The sequence below is a fragment of the Lygodium microphyllum genome, chromosome 14 (assembly GCF_053477565.2).
Source record: "Lygodium microphyllum isolate KBCC chromosome 14, Lygodium_microphyllum_v1.1.10, whole genome shotgun sequence".
NCBI classification, from domain to species: domain Eukaryota; kingdom Viridiplantae; phylum Streptophyta; class Polypodiopsida; order Schizaeales; family Lygodiaceae; genus Lygodium; species Lygodium microphyllum.
This window is the reverse complement of record NC_141148.1, coordinates 67,821,020-67,834,517: the sequence shown is the minus strand read 5'-3', so window position 1 is coordinate 67,834,517 and position 13,498 is coordinate 67,821,020. Positions and strand designations below refer to the sequence as shown.

The window sequence follows — 13,498 nt, the reverse complement described above, 5'->3', positions numbered from 1 at the left end:
GCCAATTTCGACTCTGCATCACCGCTTCCTGAGCCAACCCTGGAGCAGCGTATGGATTTAATATCCATGCAACTTGAAGAAGAGCGTCAACACCGCGTACAACTGGAGCAAGAACTGAAGTCCCTCAAGCGTCCTGCCACCACTGAAATTTCTACCAACAACGACAACCTAATTCGCACCATCGAAAGAGTCCAAGATAAGCAAGCATACATTCAAATTTAATTCTTTTGATGGTCTTAAAGATGCTCGCAAAATTTTGTTATAGTTAAGTCAGTTTGAAGCTTATTTTGACAATGAGAAATACTCAGAAAGTGATAAAATTAAATGTGCATCTCATTATTTTATTGAGAAAGATGCAGTATGGTGGGATGTCACGCATAAAAGCATTGGTCATCCTCTCACCTGGAATGATTTTCTCAAGAAGGTTCTTGCAAATTTTCTCCTTGCACAATTCGAGCTCCACATGCAACAACAATGGGACCTATTCATGCAACGGGAATATGAGTCTATCCCTCAATACACATAAAGATTTTGGAGCACTCTCTTGCAGCTCCAAATGGTGAAGCGAGTGAACTGAATCTACCTTCAAGAGAAAGTATATGTCCGGCTTAATTCCATCCATCCAAGCCAAAGTCAACATGTTCAAGGCCAATAACCTGGATGAAGCCATATCCCTAGCTCACGACACTGAAAAGAAGCAGTCTAAAGACCGAAGGCAATTTCCGACATCCATTGGTAACAACATGGGTAACAACTTTCATTTTAATTCTTTCCGTATCTTCAATTATCAACATTGAAAGAATCATTTTAACCGATGGCCATGGATGCGAAATGTTCTTAATAATCATGGTCAATCAGTTTCCAATTCTAAACCTCCCAATCTACCTTCAAATTTGCCTAAATTTGGTGAACCTAAAAATGTTAACCCAAGTGTCTCCAATGCCATTTCCAAAAATGTAATTTGTTATAATTGTAAGCGTCCTGGTCATATTGCGAGTCGTTGTCCCATGGGCAACACTCGTGATTGGAAGAAACCCACGACACATCTAAATTTTCTTGGAACCTGAAGAATCCAACGAAGACCTTGAAGTAATGCCCGGCTTCGATGAGGCTACACTTATCAGCGAAAATTCTAACAAACCTGAAGACCTTGCTGGTAAAATTTCTATGCATGCCTTATTAAAGATGCGATGTAAAATCAATAATAATGATATGACTGTTTTGCATGACAATGGTAGTACTCATGACTTTGTCTCAGAAAAAGTAGTTAGAAACTTACAACTTAAAACTATTCCATCTGTCTATAAAATTAAGGCTGCATTTCTAGGACAATGATATAATGGTACGAAGTTCATAATTTAGAATTTTGTATTGGATCTTATAAGGAAAAGTGAAAATTTTTAGTAGCACCTTTGACGTAATTCTAGGAATGCCATGGCGTCACCAATTCAACCCCAATATAGATTAGAATACACACTCAATGCACATTGAGCACAAAGGTAAACAAATTTTACTCGAAGGGTTAACAAAAACCGAATTATTATCAATTATTAGTCATACACAAGCGAAGCGAGATTTGCGTAAACAATCAAAAGTTTTCTTAGTATGGATTAATGAAGTTGATGTTACAAAAACTGAACTAACTCCAAAGTAATAGCATTTTATTGCTAAATTTTCTGATTGCTTTTCTAATGATTTACCTTTATAACTTCCTCCATCACGACCCGAACACCACCAAATTGATTTACTTCCTGGTAGTCAACCACCTTGCAAAGCTCCCTATTGCCATAACCAATTAGAACAGAAAGAGATTCAGAAGCAAATTGAAGAACTTCTAAGTAGAAAATTAATTCGTCCAAGTAGTTCACCTTTTGGAGCTCCTGTATTATTAGTTAAAAAGAAAAATCAAACTTACCGCATGTGTATAGATTATAGAGCACTTAATAAAATAATGGTTAAAAATAGGTATCCAATACCTAGAATAGACGACCTTCTAGATAAATTACAAGGAGCAACAGTGTTTAGTAAAATTGATTTAAAATCAAGATATCACCAAGTTCGTATGTCTACTTGTGATATTTTTAAGACAGCTTTTCGTACACAATTTGGACATTATGAATTCTTGCTAATGCCCTTTGGACTTACCAACGTACCAGCTACATTTAGTAGAATGATGAATAGAATAATTTTGCATTTTCAGCATTGTGTAATAGTCTTTTTCAATGACATTCTTGTTTTCAGCAAAACTAAAAAAGAACACGAAGAACATTTATCTTTAGTGTTTAGTTTGCTAAAACAAAACCATCTATATGATAATCTTGATAAAAGCTCTTTCTTTCAATCTAAAATAGAATATTTAGGTCATATCGTGTCTGCCAAAGGCATACACGTAGATCCACGTAAAATTGAAGCAATTAAGTCTTGGCCAACACCTAAAAATATACATGAAGTTCGTTCATTTCTAGGACTAGCTACCTTTTATCGAAATTTTGTTAGAAACTTTTCATTGCTTGCTTTACCGTTAACTCTTTTGTTAAAGAAAGGTCTTGTTTATCGTTGGGGCAACAGCCAACAACGATCGTTTGAAATACTTAAGCATGCACTCACACACGCACCAGTTTTGCAGTTACTTGATTTCAATAGACCATTATTTCTTGTGGTTATTGATGCAAGTGGTTCTGGCATCGATGCAATATTGATGCAAGACAATCAGCCTATAGCATACTCTAGTTGTAAACTGAAACCTTCTGAAGTTAAATATAGTACATATGACAAAGAATTATTAGCCGTAGTTCATGCATTGTGCATATGGAAGCATTATTTAATGGGTTTGGAGTTTATGATTAAAATTGATCAGCATAGTATTAAACATTTATTGTCACAACCACAAATATCTGATGGACACATACAGTGGGCATCATTTATTCAATCCTTTCATCCACTCATTCAATATCAACTAGGTAAGGAAAATGTAGTAGTCGATGCACTTAGCCGTAGGCCATCATTAAACAATATTTCTGTCATTTCTACTTCTTCGTTAGACACAATGAAAAATACTTATCTTCAAGATCCCGATTTTCATGATGTTTGGGTAAATTTATCTAACATTCAATGGATCCCTACTAATAACTTTTCTGTTTCCGATGGTTTTCTGTTTTATGAAAAACGGTTATATATTACTAATCCTTTTCGTCATTTCATTATGCAAGAAGTACACGAGCCTCCATATATGGGACATCGTGGTATTATCTCCACACTTAGAAATTTACATGAAGATTTTTTCTAGCCAAATATGCAATGTGATGTCTCTAATTTTGTTTTTGACTGCATTATATGTCAACGCATAAAAAGACATCATGGTAAGTCATATGGTTTATTACTTCCATTACCTATCCCTAATTCACCTTGGGAGCAGATTTCTATGGACGTCATTATAGGTTTACCAAAAACTTCTTCACAGAATAATATGATATGGACCATAGTTGATAGATTTAGTAAACAGGCTTACTTCATTGCTTGTAAAAAGACCTTAAGTGCTGCACAAGCCGCTAACTTATTTCTCAAGCATATTCTTGTGCACCATGGATTGCCGAAAATTATTGTGTCCGGCCGAGATCCTCGATTCTGTAATAAATTTTGGATTACATTGTTTACTAACTTAGAAACTAAGATTGATTTTAGCTCTACATTTCATCCAGAGACTAATGGTGAAACAGAGGCCACAAATAGCACAATTTTGGATTTAATCCGTGCTTACACAATTTCTTCTCTAGCCACATGGGATAATCATTTGCACCTTGTACAGTTTGCTTACAATAATGCCACTCACACTGCTACACAAAAGGCACATTTTGAAATTGTTTATGGTCACAAATTGCCAACTCCCACATTTCGTCTAACTCAGAAAATACCTTCTATTGACGATTGGATTCAAAATCATTCAAGTATTTATGAGAAAATTAAACAAATACTAGCAAAGGCCCAACAATCATATGTGAAACAAGTGAATAAAAAGAGGTAAGCCATGATTTATAAAGAAGGAGATTATGTTTGGTTACGTGTTGAAAAACATAGACTCCATAGTGTAGAAAAGAACCCGAATGTAAAATTAGCTCCTCTTTTCTATGGACCTTTTAAAATTCTCCATTGTATTAATCCTAAACGCTTACAAATTAGAGTTACCTCATCATTGGAAAATCCACAACACTTTTCACATTAGTCTTCTACGTCCCTTCAAAGATTCTCTTCATGTTCACCTTGTTTATGACTCACCACCCTTGATTGCGGATGACCATGAAATCCTAATCCCTGAAACAATTCTTGATGTTGACTATATGACCACTAGAACTGGAAATACTTATCCTTGTTATCTTGTCAAATTCCACAATCGCCATGTTGAGGAAGCTCAATGGATGCATGCTCGTGATTTGTGACCTTTTTCCAATGTATTGTCTCCACATCCAGCCAATAGCAATTGAGGACAATTTCTATCCCACCCCGGGGGTATGTTACCAGGTGGCACCTACGCAAAGGGATGAGCGAAGGCGAGGCCAAAAGGATAGATAAATCATTAGGATAGTTAATTGGATAATGGCAAAAATTTTTAATTTCCTCCTTTCCCCCCAGCCGACTGTCGTGCTGGGGGAGAGGGAGGGAAATTGGGATGAATAAGTATCCCTGCTAGATGCTATGGAGGGGGCAAGGGCATGCACATTGGCGCGTGGAGGGAGGGAGGTACCTCTCCCTCTCAGTTCACATTAATTCGGTTATCTTTTAGAAGGTAATATTGAGATCACCTCGGCACGATTTGTTATCCTTGTGACAATTGATTTTTCAATCCTAAACTTTAATGCTTTGAGGTTAGGTAAATTCAATTAATCTTCTTTTTTCCTTGTAAACAAAACTCATGCCAAATAACAATCTTTTCCTTGCTAAGATATGCAGTGGCGGGATGAGCGCCTTAAATGGTTCTCCGTCAATGCGGGGCACGTTCCTAAGAATTGGCTTAGGCGGAAGGTCGATGGGGATGCCTATGCTTTTCGGGCATCGATGCAAGTGTGAACGTGGGTGGTACCATTTTATCCACACGAGTATTAACGTCTTCGTGAATTAATTATTGTATGGAATTCCAAATCAATTGATTTATGTGGCTAGCTGCAATTATTCAGTTGGTTATTATTCTAACATGATTTTCTGAATTTTTGGCAGAGCTGATGTGTAGAGCAAGGAGAATTGGAAAGGCACGCCACGCACAAGCATTCTAAATATTATTTCCTCAAGAATTTATTTGGCAATTATTGGATTATTGTATTAGACGCACCGCTATTTCTTATAAAGCATGCGCATAGCCTCTATGTAAATATTTATTAGCAAAATAGATTTTTAGAAGATATATCCAATAAAATATTAATGGTTTTAGAGAGTTGTGGGATGCACAACTGCTAGCATCCATCAATTCAGATTACTCTATCTCTTTTCCAGTTCACTCAAACTCTTTATGCAAAGAGTGATTGTTAAGGGCCTAAATCTTGGGCAAAGAAGATTTCATAATATTATTATAAATACGACATGAAAGGAGTTGCCCACTTCATGTCGGGGGGAGATTGAACCCAATCTTGTGTTGCTTCATCTTACTTTACCCTCTCTTTTAGTCTATTTTTAATTTCTCATGAGTCGTATGCAATTTTATGAGTAAAAGAGAGAAAGAGGGAGATTCTTCCATTCTCTACGCGCAAACCACGTATCCGTTGCTCGCAACAATATGTGGCATGGGGAGGCACAAGGAAGCATAAGGAGACCCCGAGAGAGAGAGAGAGAGAGAGAGAGAGAGAGAGAGAGAGAGAGAGAGAGAGAGAGAGAGAGAGAGAGAGAGAGAGAGAGAGAGAGAGAGAGGTGTTACCGTGACAGGCTGCGAGGGAGAGGGTTAGCTCAATTTCCCCTATCTCAGTCCTCAACTAAGCCGTCTTCTCATACGCTCTCCCATCTCAAATTTATTCTTTCTTCTTTATCCCTTGAATCTACTTGCGGACGATGGCCCCCAAGCGAAGAATGTCGCGTGCAGATGGCAATCCCACAACCAACAACAAAGCTTCGGGCGAGGGTATCACCGCCAATACAACTATGATACCGAATATAAATAATACATTTCTAAGTTGTTAAGCTGCTTGTTTTAGTTTTGCATGAGACACATTAGGCTCGTACTATGCCGCACGAGAATGGATTATTGAAAAGAATAAATTCATTGCAAATATTCGAAAGATGGAGTTTGCAAAGTGCATGTATCAAGGGAAGTTAATTGCACCTAGTTGCGTGTGGCTTATTCATTGATAGAGAAATTACAAGGAAGAATTGGTCAGGGGTTATGAATGGCATAATTGTGAAAAGAATGACATTAAGAATTGTGCATACAAGTGTTAAGTAAATTTTACATAGAATCGCTCTTTGATCCCAAGGGGGAGAGCGAACATGTGATGGAATTGTTATTGCGTCTATTCTTGCATTGTTTGGAAAAATGCAATTGGTTTTGTGGGTTGATAGAACAATACCCTAAATGCTTTTACAATCAACTGATTGTTGGATTGTGATTTGGATGATTATTCCAAGTGCTTGTGATTGATGGTAAATTCATGGCAGGGGTCTGTGATGACAACTTGCCATGGAAATAAAGGAATGTTTTCTGAAAGATGATATTAGGGCTAAATGCCTTGTTTGTGCTTGACTCCTAAATGATTTAATTAAGGAAAGGTTCTTTGCACGGGTGGATCACCTCTAAGATCGCACCGCGGATTAACCCGAGAAGGGCACTGCTCGATTCATGGGCCGAAGGTCAAGTGGTGAAAAGGCCGACCACGGGAATGGTGTTTCACTCCTAGGCAGCTTCTTGCGGATCAGGTGGAGCTATGGAAACCCCTTGCTAAGTATAGAACGGAGTTGAAGACTGCCATGGCCCAATGTTTGTGGCGTTTGAAGATCCTATTCTAGATAAAGGATGGAAATTATGGTGTCATGTAATTTGGATCGGGTACTTCTATAAGGCAGAAGGGAAATATAGATTCTCCTGTATGGGCAGGAGACAAATATTAATTGGAATATAAGCTAAATGCCGTAAATTACATGAACAGGCCTTGTTCCCTAAAAGGCTTAATTAAGGAAGTTGATTTTAAATGTCACACATAAATATGATAGGACCTAATTAGATAACTAAAGAATGCCTACTGAGGGAACCGGGTAGGTAGAACCCCCAACGGGTCCGTCCTATAGTAGGGTGGTCCTAGAGAATTGGGAGGCTTCTCACAAGGGTTTACCATTGTTCGACCTTTAGGTATTATTAGGTTAGAACCTCGATTCGTGCCATTTTAGGAGACCGGAATGGGACTATGCCCCACATGCAAAGAGGTTGAGCGATACATCCCTCTCGTTTCCCATTCTCTTTGAACCAAGTGCGGCATGGATTTGCTTCGGCTTGGGTATCTCTACATAAAGTAGGATGTCTAGGACCTGACGCTAGAATGTTGTCAGGAGACCTTGACCCCTAGGAACCCGAATTTCAGGTCGATCCTAGTGGATTCGGTTACGAACAATCCGTTGCGAGGCGGACTTGGGAAACCCTAGGCGACAAACCCCGGAACATTCCATTGGAGTGTTGGGCAGCGACCCTTAGATTCGTTTCTCGATGGGCCGCTAAAGCGTGCTTGGATAGGCAATAGGCGGGCACGTTACACAAGTTGGGAGGTCATCTATAATATTGAAGTTGATAGCAAGTTATTCTTCCAATTCACATAGGAGGTAAAGTGAAAGTACTAAAGATAACATGTTTTGGACTACTTTCCCTTATTTCAAATCAAATGAGAACATTGAAACTCAAAAGTCATGCAAGTTAGTGGCATGGAGATTTCTCTATAGGTACAACATGACATTCCTTTTCTAAACCATATTTGCAACGCTCTCTTGTTTTTGTACTTTTCATAAGTAACATAATCATGTATGCAGATTCATGCATAGACAATTGAAGATGGGATTGTTGCAGACTTTACCAGGGGAATGTAAGGACTAAGTGAACTTGGAGGAGGAGTAGTGCATGTAAGAGGATTACCAAATTGAACAGTAGTGGAACAAAGAGGTGTACAAAAGATTCCCTATCTTCCTTAATTACCATGAAGGTGAAACTCCCTTTCCATAAGAAAGCATTATAGCTAAAATACTCAAAGAGAAAACAAGTGTAGGAGATACAAGCATCGAAAGTTGTGGCAAGTATTTTCACATGTATTCTTTAGAACATATCACATTTTAAGTCCCCTTCTAAAGAAAGTATGGTTGGTTGCAAGAAAGTGAGACGAGCAATGTAGTTTTAGGAAAAGGGAAATAAAAAAGCAAGCATACATGTAGTAGTGACCAAGAAAGGGAGAACGAAAATTGACACTCATCACTAATAAATTTTGTTTCTCCAATCCCCAGAGGTTTAATATATTACAAGTTTGGTAGCAATCAATTCTTATCTATTGGCTTTCATAGACCCTACAAAATTATAGTGACAAGTTATGGTTGGCAACATAGACATGCTAAGAAACTACATGATGGAGAAGTTGGGGAGGAACATCAACTAACTAAGACCACTGAAGATGAAATCATAATTCCACCAATGCAAGAAACATGGCAAGAAAGCAGTAGATATATTGAGGTTGTAGAATGAAAAATTGCCATATTTCACATATTCATCATTGCAGCTTTGAGTTTCTAATGCTCTATACTAATACTTGATTTAAATTATTTTTTATCAACTAGAAAAACATCATGATAAAGTGTACAACATTATCATGGAAAAGACGGAGGAAATTATTCCAACTCTTGTAATTAAGACATTTACCTATCATATTGTTGTATCAAGAGGTGCGACAATGGTGGAGAGCATGGAGGAGAGTGTTGAGGATACAAGGTTGCAATCCAATCAAGTGCAAAATCTAGAGATTGTACTTGTGGGTCCATGAGAGAATGCCCAAAATTAAAACCGTTGTTAGAGAAACACAAAAAAAATCTTACTTTGCTATACACAATATGAAATGAGGTTCTAGAGGAAAATGGAGCCTTATTGGGAACCAGTAAAAAAAATCCAAAATTTATCCCACCACTTTTTGGATACTAGAGAGCCCACTTGACATGGGGACCAAGGTATAAAAGATAAAAGTGGGAGCGCGGGGGGGGGGGGGGGGGGGGGGGATGTGGTGGGACAAGCCGACTTGTGGTGGGTTCAAGGGGAAAAAAAAAGTGGATACAATGTGCACCCATTGGCCCACCTCAAATCTCCTGTAATTAGGAACCTAATTAACTTCTAATCTAGAGTACCTCTTTTGGGGGGCATCAGAATTACTTTTCCCTTTAAGTTGCTGAGGGTTCACGGAGAATTGAGGTTCCTCCATATGGTCAATACCATTAGGAAGCTCTTCTTCTTTAGCTACAATTAGGTCAATATCTTTAGTTTGAGCATTTGGAATTCTTCAATGCTACGTTATTATTTACATATGTAAAATTGAATACCTTCAAGTAAAATCTCATCCTCCTCCAAGGTTGAATACTTAATGCCCTTTTGATCTTTAATTAGTTATTCCTTATGTTGGGGGCCTTCATGGTCTTGCAACAATGTGCTAAATTTATCTATCCATTTGTCAGTACAATGTTGCACTCGTGTGAACCTCCATTTTTGCGAATTTGAGGCCAACTAATTGACCTAGTCGATGTTACCGTTCATGCCCGCTAATCGTGCTTCACATGGTTGGCCTCCTATCCAAGTAGTTTGAGCGAAGAGATGTATACATGGGTATGTGTTTCACACATCTTTTTTTTTTCGCAAATCTTTACTATTAGTTAACGAGAGGTGGGGGTCGGGTGCCATGTGGCAGCCCCCCACCTCCCCCACAAGAAAAAAAGAGAATGCGAGGGCGGGTGCTGGATGCCCAAAAAAATCGCGCCTGCCCGGTCTAGGCGCGGAGTGCCTAGTAGATTCGTAATGTGCCTCAAGGATGAGGGATGCAGGGATCCAACCGACGCACCCCTAAAACTCAACCTCACTCGATGCACTAAGCCAAGACGTGTTGGCGTCCTTAAGACATCTTTCAAAGGTAGTCTTAATGTTTTTTTTTTGAAGAAAAGAGAGAACGACTTTCCAAACAATCAAGAGGCGGAGGGTAAAGATTTGGTCTTTGTGGCGAGTATGCAAAATGGGAGTGTGGAGGCAAGCTGCCCCACAGTTCCCCACTTCCCTCTTCCTCTCACACAAACACAGACACAGAGAGAGAGAGAGAGAGAGAGAGAGAGAGAGAGAGAGGCATCAGGAAAGTCTCTGCGCGCGCGCGTCTATCTGCACAGTCTGCACAAATACTTGTATTGAGACTGTAGCCATTTATCATTCATCAGCAGGCACTGGGTTTCTCCAGTCATGTCTGCTTCCATCAGCCAGACCACAGCCCTCCGCCTTGCTGAGCAGACCATAACCAGCAAGGACAGCCCTGCTACATCCATTCCCTGCTCCCTGTCAATCCCTGGTCAGCTGAAGTCTAGTAGCTTCTTGGGCTCCCCTGGCTCTCTGCAGAGCATCACCTTCCAGGCCAGTGCCCCTCCCCCATTGATCAGCTCCAGACAGGTCAAAGCCTTCTCCACCACCGCCGCTGCCACCAACAATTCGGCCCCGAAGCAGTATGAAGAGTACGAAGTCGAGCTTGAGAAGCCCATCGGCATCAAGTTCTACAAGGGTTCCGATGGAGGCGTCTATATCGACGCCATTGCACCTGGTGGCAATGCTGATAAGACTAAGATGTTTACTCCAGGAGACAAAGTCCTTGCCACCAGGTATTTCCCTCATTTTTGGAATCGATCTGATCAATTTCAGTGGAAATTTGAAACTTGAATGAGTCAAAGGGATTGATTTCTGAACGAAATAACTGCCTAAGCCAGAACAGATTAATTTCAATGGAAATTTGAATCTTCAATGAGCCAAAGGATTGATTTTTAAACCAAACAACTGCTCTAAACCAAACTGATACTGAAAAGGGGATTAAACCAGAGATGTATTGCAGTCCTTTCACTCAGATGGTCTTGTGCTTCTTCAGTTCGCATCTATTTGGAAGATTCAGTGCAAACTGCTGCAATGACTCAGGATGCATTGCTGTGTGAATGTTTGCTCGAAGTTGGTCGTACATATCATGCATACTGTCTGTTGAAGCTTGGATCTTACTCAGATGTTATATATCATGCATACTATCTGTTGAACTTGGTCTCACATATCTTGCATACTATCTGTTGAAGCATGGATCATACTCAGATGTAATGTAAATACACTTACTACAAGTCACTTAGAATCCCACATTTCGGCACCCTTCGCAGTGCTGTGTTTGGAAATGAGATGTGGCCAGCAGCTGAATATGGGCGAACTATGTACACAGTCCGCCAGCGAATTGGGACATTGGCCATGAAAATGGAGCGGCGCTTTGGTTGGTACCCACTCCCTCCATACCCAATCACACACCTCCCTTGGAATTTTGCTGTAGCTGCAATGCTAGTAACACAAAGCTATTCAATCGTAATCTTTTGTGAGCTTGTTAAGTTTATTCTTGGGTCACCTAATCACATTAACTTTTGACAGGTGAAAGGGAAGATGCAGCTGTCTCCAGAGATCTAGTTGCTGCAGAAAGGAATGCTGGCGTCATAGGTGAAGCTGTAAGAGAAATACAGGTAAATAGTAAGTCCCTTGCGAAGTTAGCCGGTCTTCCCTTATGCTAACTGACTATTGCACAGGTGCATGGCATTGTGACTTGTTTCATTTAATCATTTTTGTTGAGTTCTTTGGTTGCAATATTAATTTAATGTATGAAGAGTAAAGCCTTCAAATGCCAACAGATTAAAAACTATTTGCGCAAGATGGAGCTTAAAAAGCAACGGGAGGAGGACCTTGAGGCAGGGCTGAAGCTGTACAAGTAAGACCTATCTACCGAATGCTATGTCTTACTTCATGAGTACTTAACCTTGTAGGGAATTTTTTGATATGAAACTTGATATGTTACTCAGAGAGGCTGTCATATGTCACATGTAGATGTATATAATGTTGGCTTGGGCTTGCACCTGATGTTTAGGGCTGGTAAGTACGAGGAGGCACTGGACAAGTTTGATTCTGTACTGGGTGCAAAGCCTGAGTACAAAGAAGAGGGAGTTGCAAACTATAATATTGCATGCTGCTATTCAAAACTCAATCAGGTACTGCTTGGCTGTGTTTGCATTGCTTTGGACATGTTTTGTTATAACAGCTGTAAACATTCTATGGACAATGGTTGTTTGGAGATGCTGGCTTTAAGCATGTGAGTAGGTGGGGACAAATACCTTATCAGTATGGTGGTCTTCTTTTCAGGTTGAGGCAGGATTATCAGCACTCGAGGCAGCTCTAGAGGCTGGATTTGAGGACTACAAAGTAAGTTCTGACTTTAGCAGTCTGGTTCTTGTTCCTCTCTTTCAAAAATGGTGTCTTTGTCACACAGATGTGTTATGTAGCCTTTTAGATTGTGGCCAATTTCTTGTGGGATGTTGTCTAAAATGCTCTCCCAATTATTGCTTGCTAAAGACAACATTGTGGCTGTGTGGACAGGCTATTAGAACAGATCCTGATCTTACCAATTTGAGAGCTTCCCCAAATTTCAAACCACTTATTGAAAGATATGATGAGCCTTTTATCAATGAGAATGCTGTTAATGCACTCAAAAGTGTTTTTGGGTTGTTTGGGAAGAAGTGAGGATGCAGGGTGATTGATCTTGCACATGAACATGTGTGTCTGATCCCCCCCCCCCCCCGTTTCTGGGAGGAGCCTTGATTCTTTCATTTTTGTACACTTCAGCTTAATGCAACTGTAATTGTAGAATGAAGTTGTAACAGAGTGGTAATAAAGAATTGGCAGAGGAGGCTGTTTGGAAAGGCTCCAGAAGCCATTGAATTTGTAAGTCTGATTACTCAACTTGGAGGCATTGTAGTGTATCCTTGTACATTTTTAAAAACTTTGTGCTTGTGGTAGCCTGCCCGCTAACTTTGCATTGCATGGTTTATGGGTTTGTGAAGCTCATGAGTCTATGCCTCACTGGCTTTGTATCTATGCTTTCACAAAAGAAAGGATGTACAGCATGCTTCACGTGCAATCAGTGGCATACTCCATGGCTAATGTGGTACCAAACCTGACTAAACCCAACAGGCAATAAGTTATATAAACAGAAGAACTAGGGCATGTAGACATTACCACTCGTGATACTTTAAAGGAATTGACATACTCTAATGCCTGAAACCTATACTTAATACCTTAGAGAGGCTAGCATTGATGTTGATCATATACATAGGTAAAGGAGAAGAAAGTTGGAACTGATGACTATCTTTGTCAAAGTTCAAGATAGCCTTATTGAAAATGTTTAAAAGAATTGTTTACAAAGAGAGAGAGAGAGAGAGAGAGAGAGAGAGAGAGAGAGAGAGAGATTAT

The 13,498-nt window shown here is 39.6% G+C and overlaps 1 protein-coding gene across 1 annotated transcript; it reads left to right on the top strand.

Moving 5' to 3' along the window:
• Positions 1 to 10,175: 10,175 nt before the first annotated feature.
• Positions 10,176 to 12,969, top strand: LOC148025700 (protein MET1, chloroplastic-like). The gene is made up of 7 exons (XM_087692921.1): positions 10,176 to 10,839; positions 11,374 to 11,480; positions 11,633 to 11,721; positions 11,887 to 11,963; positions 12,120 to 12,240; positions 12,392 to 12,451; positions 12,626 to 12,969. The coding sequence occupies exons 1-7, from the start codon at positions 10,430 to 10,432 to the stop codon at positions 12,767 to 12,769; spliced, it is 1,008 nt and encodes a 335-aa protein (XP_087549047.1). The 5' UTR covers positions 10,176 to 10,429; the 3' UTR covers positions 12,770 to 12,969.
• Positions 12,970 to 13,498: the final 529 nt, after the last annotated feature.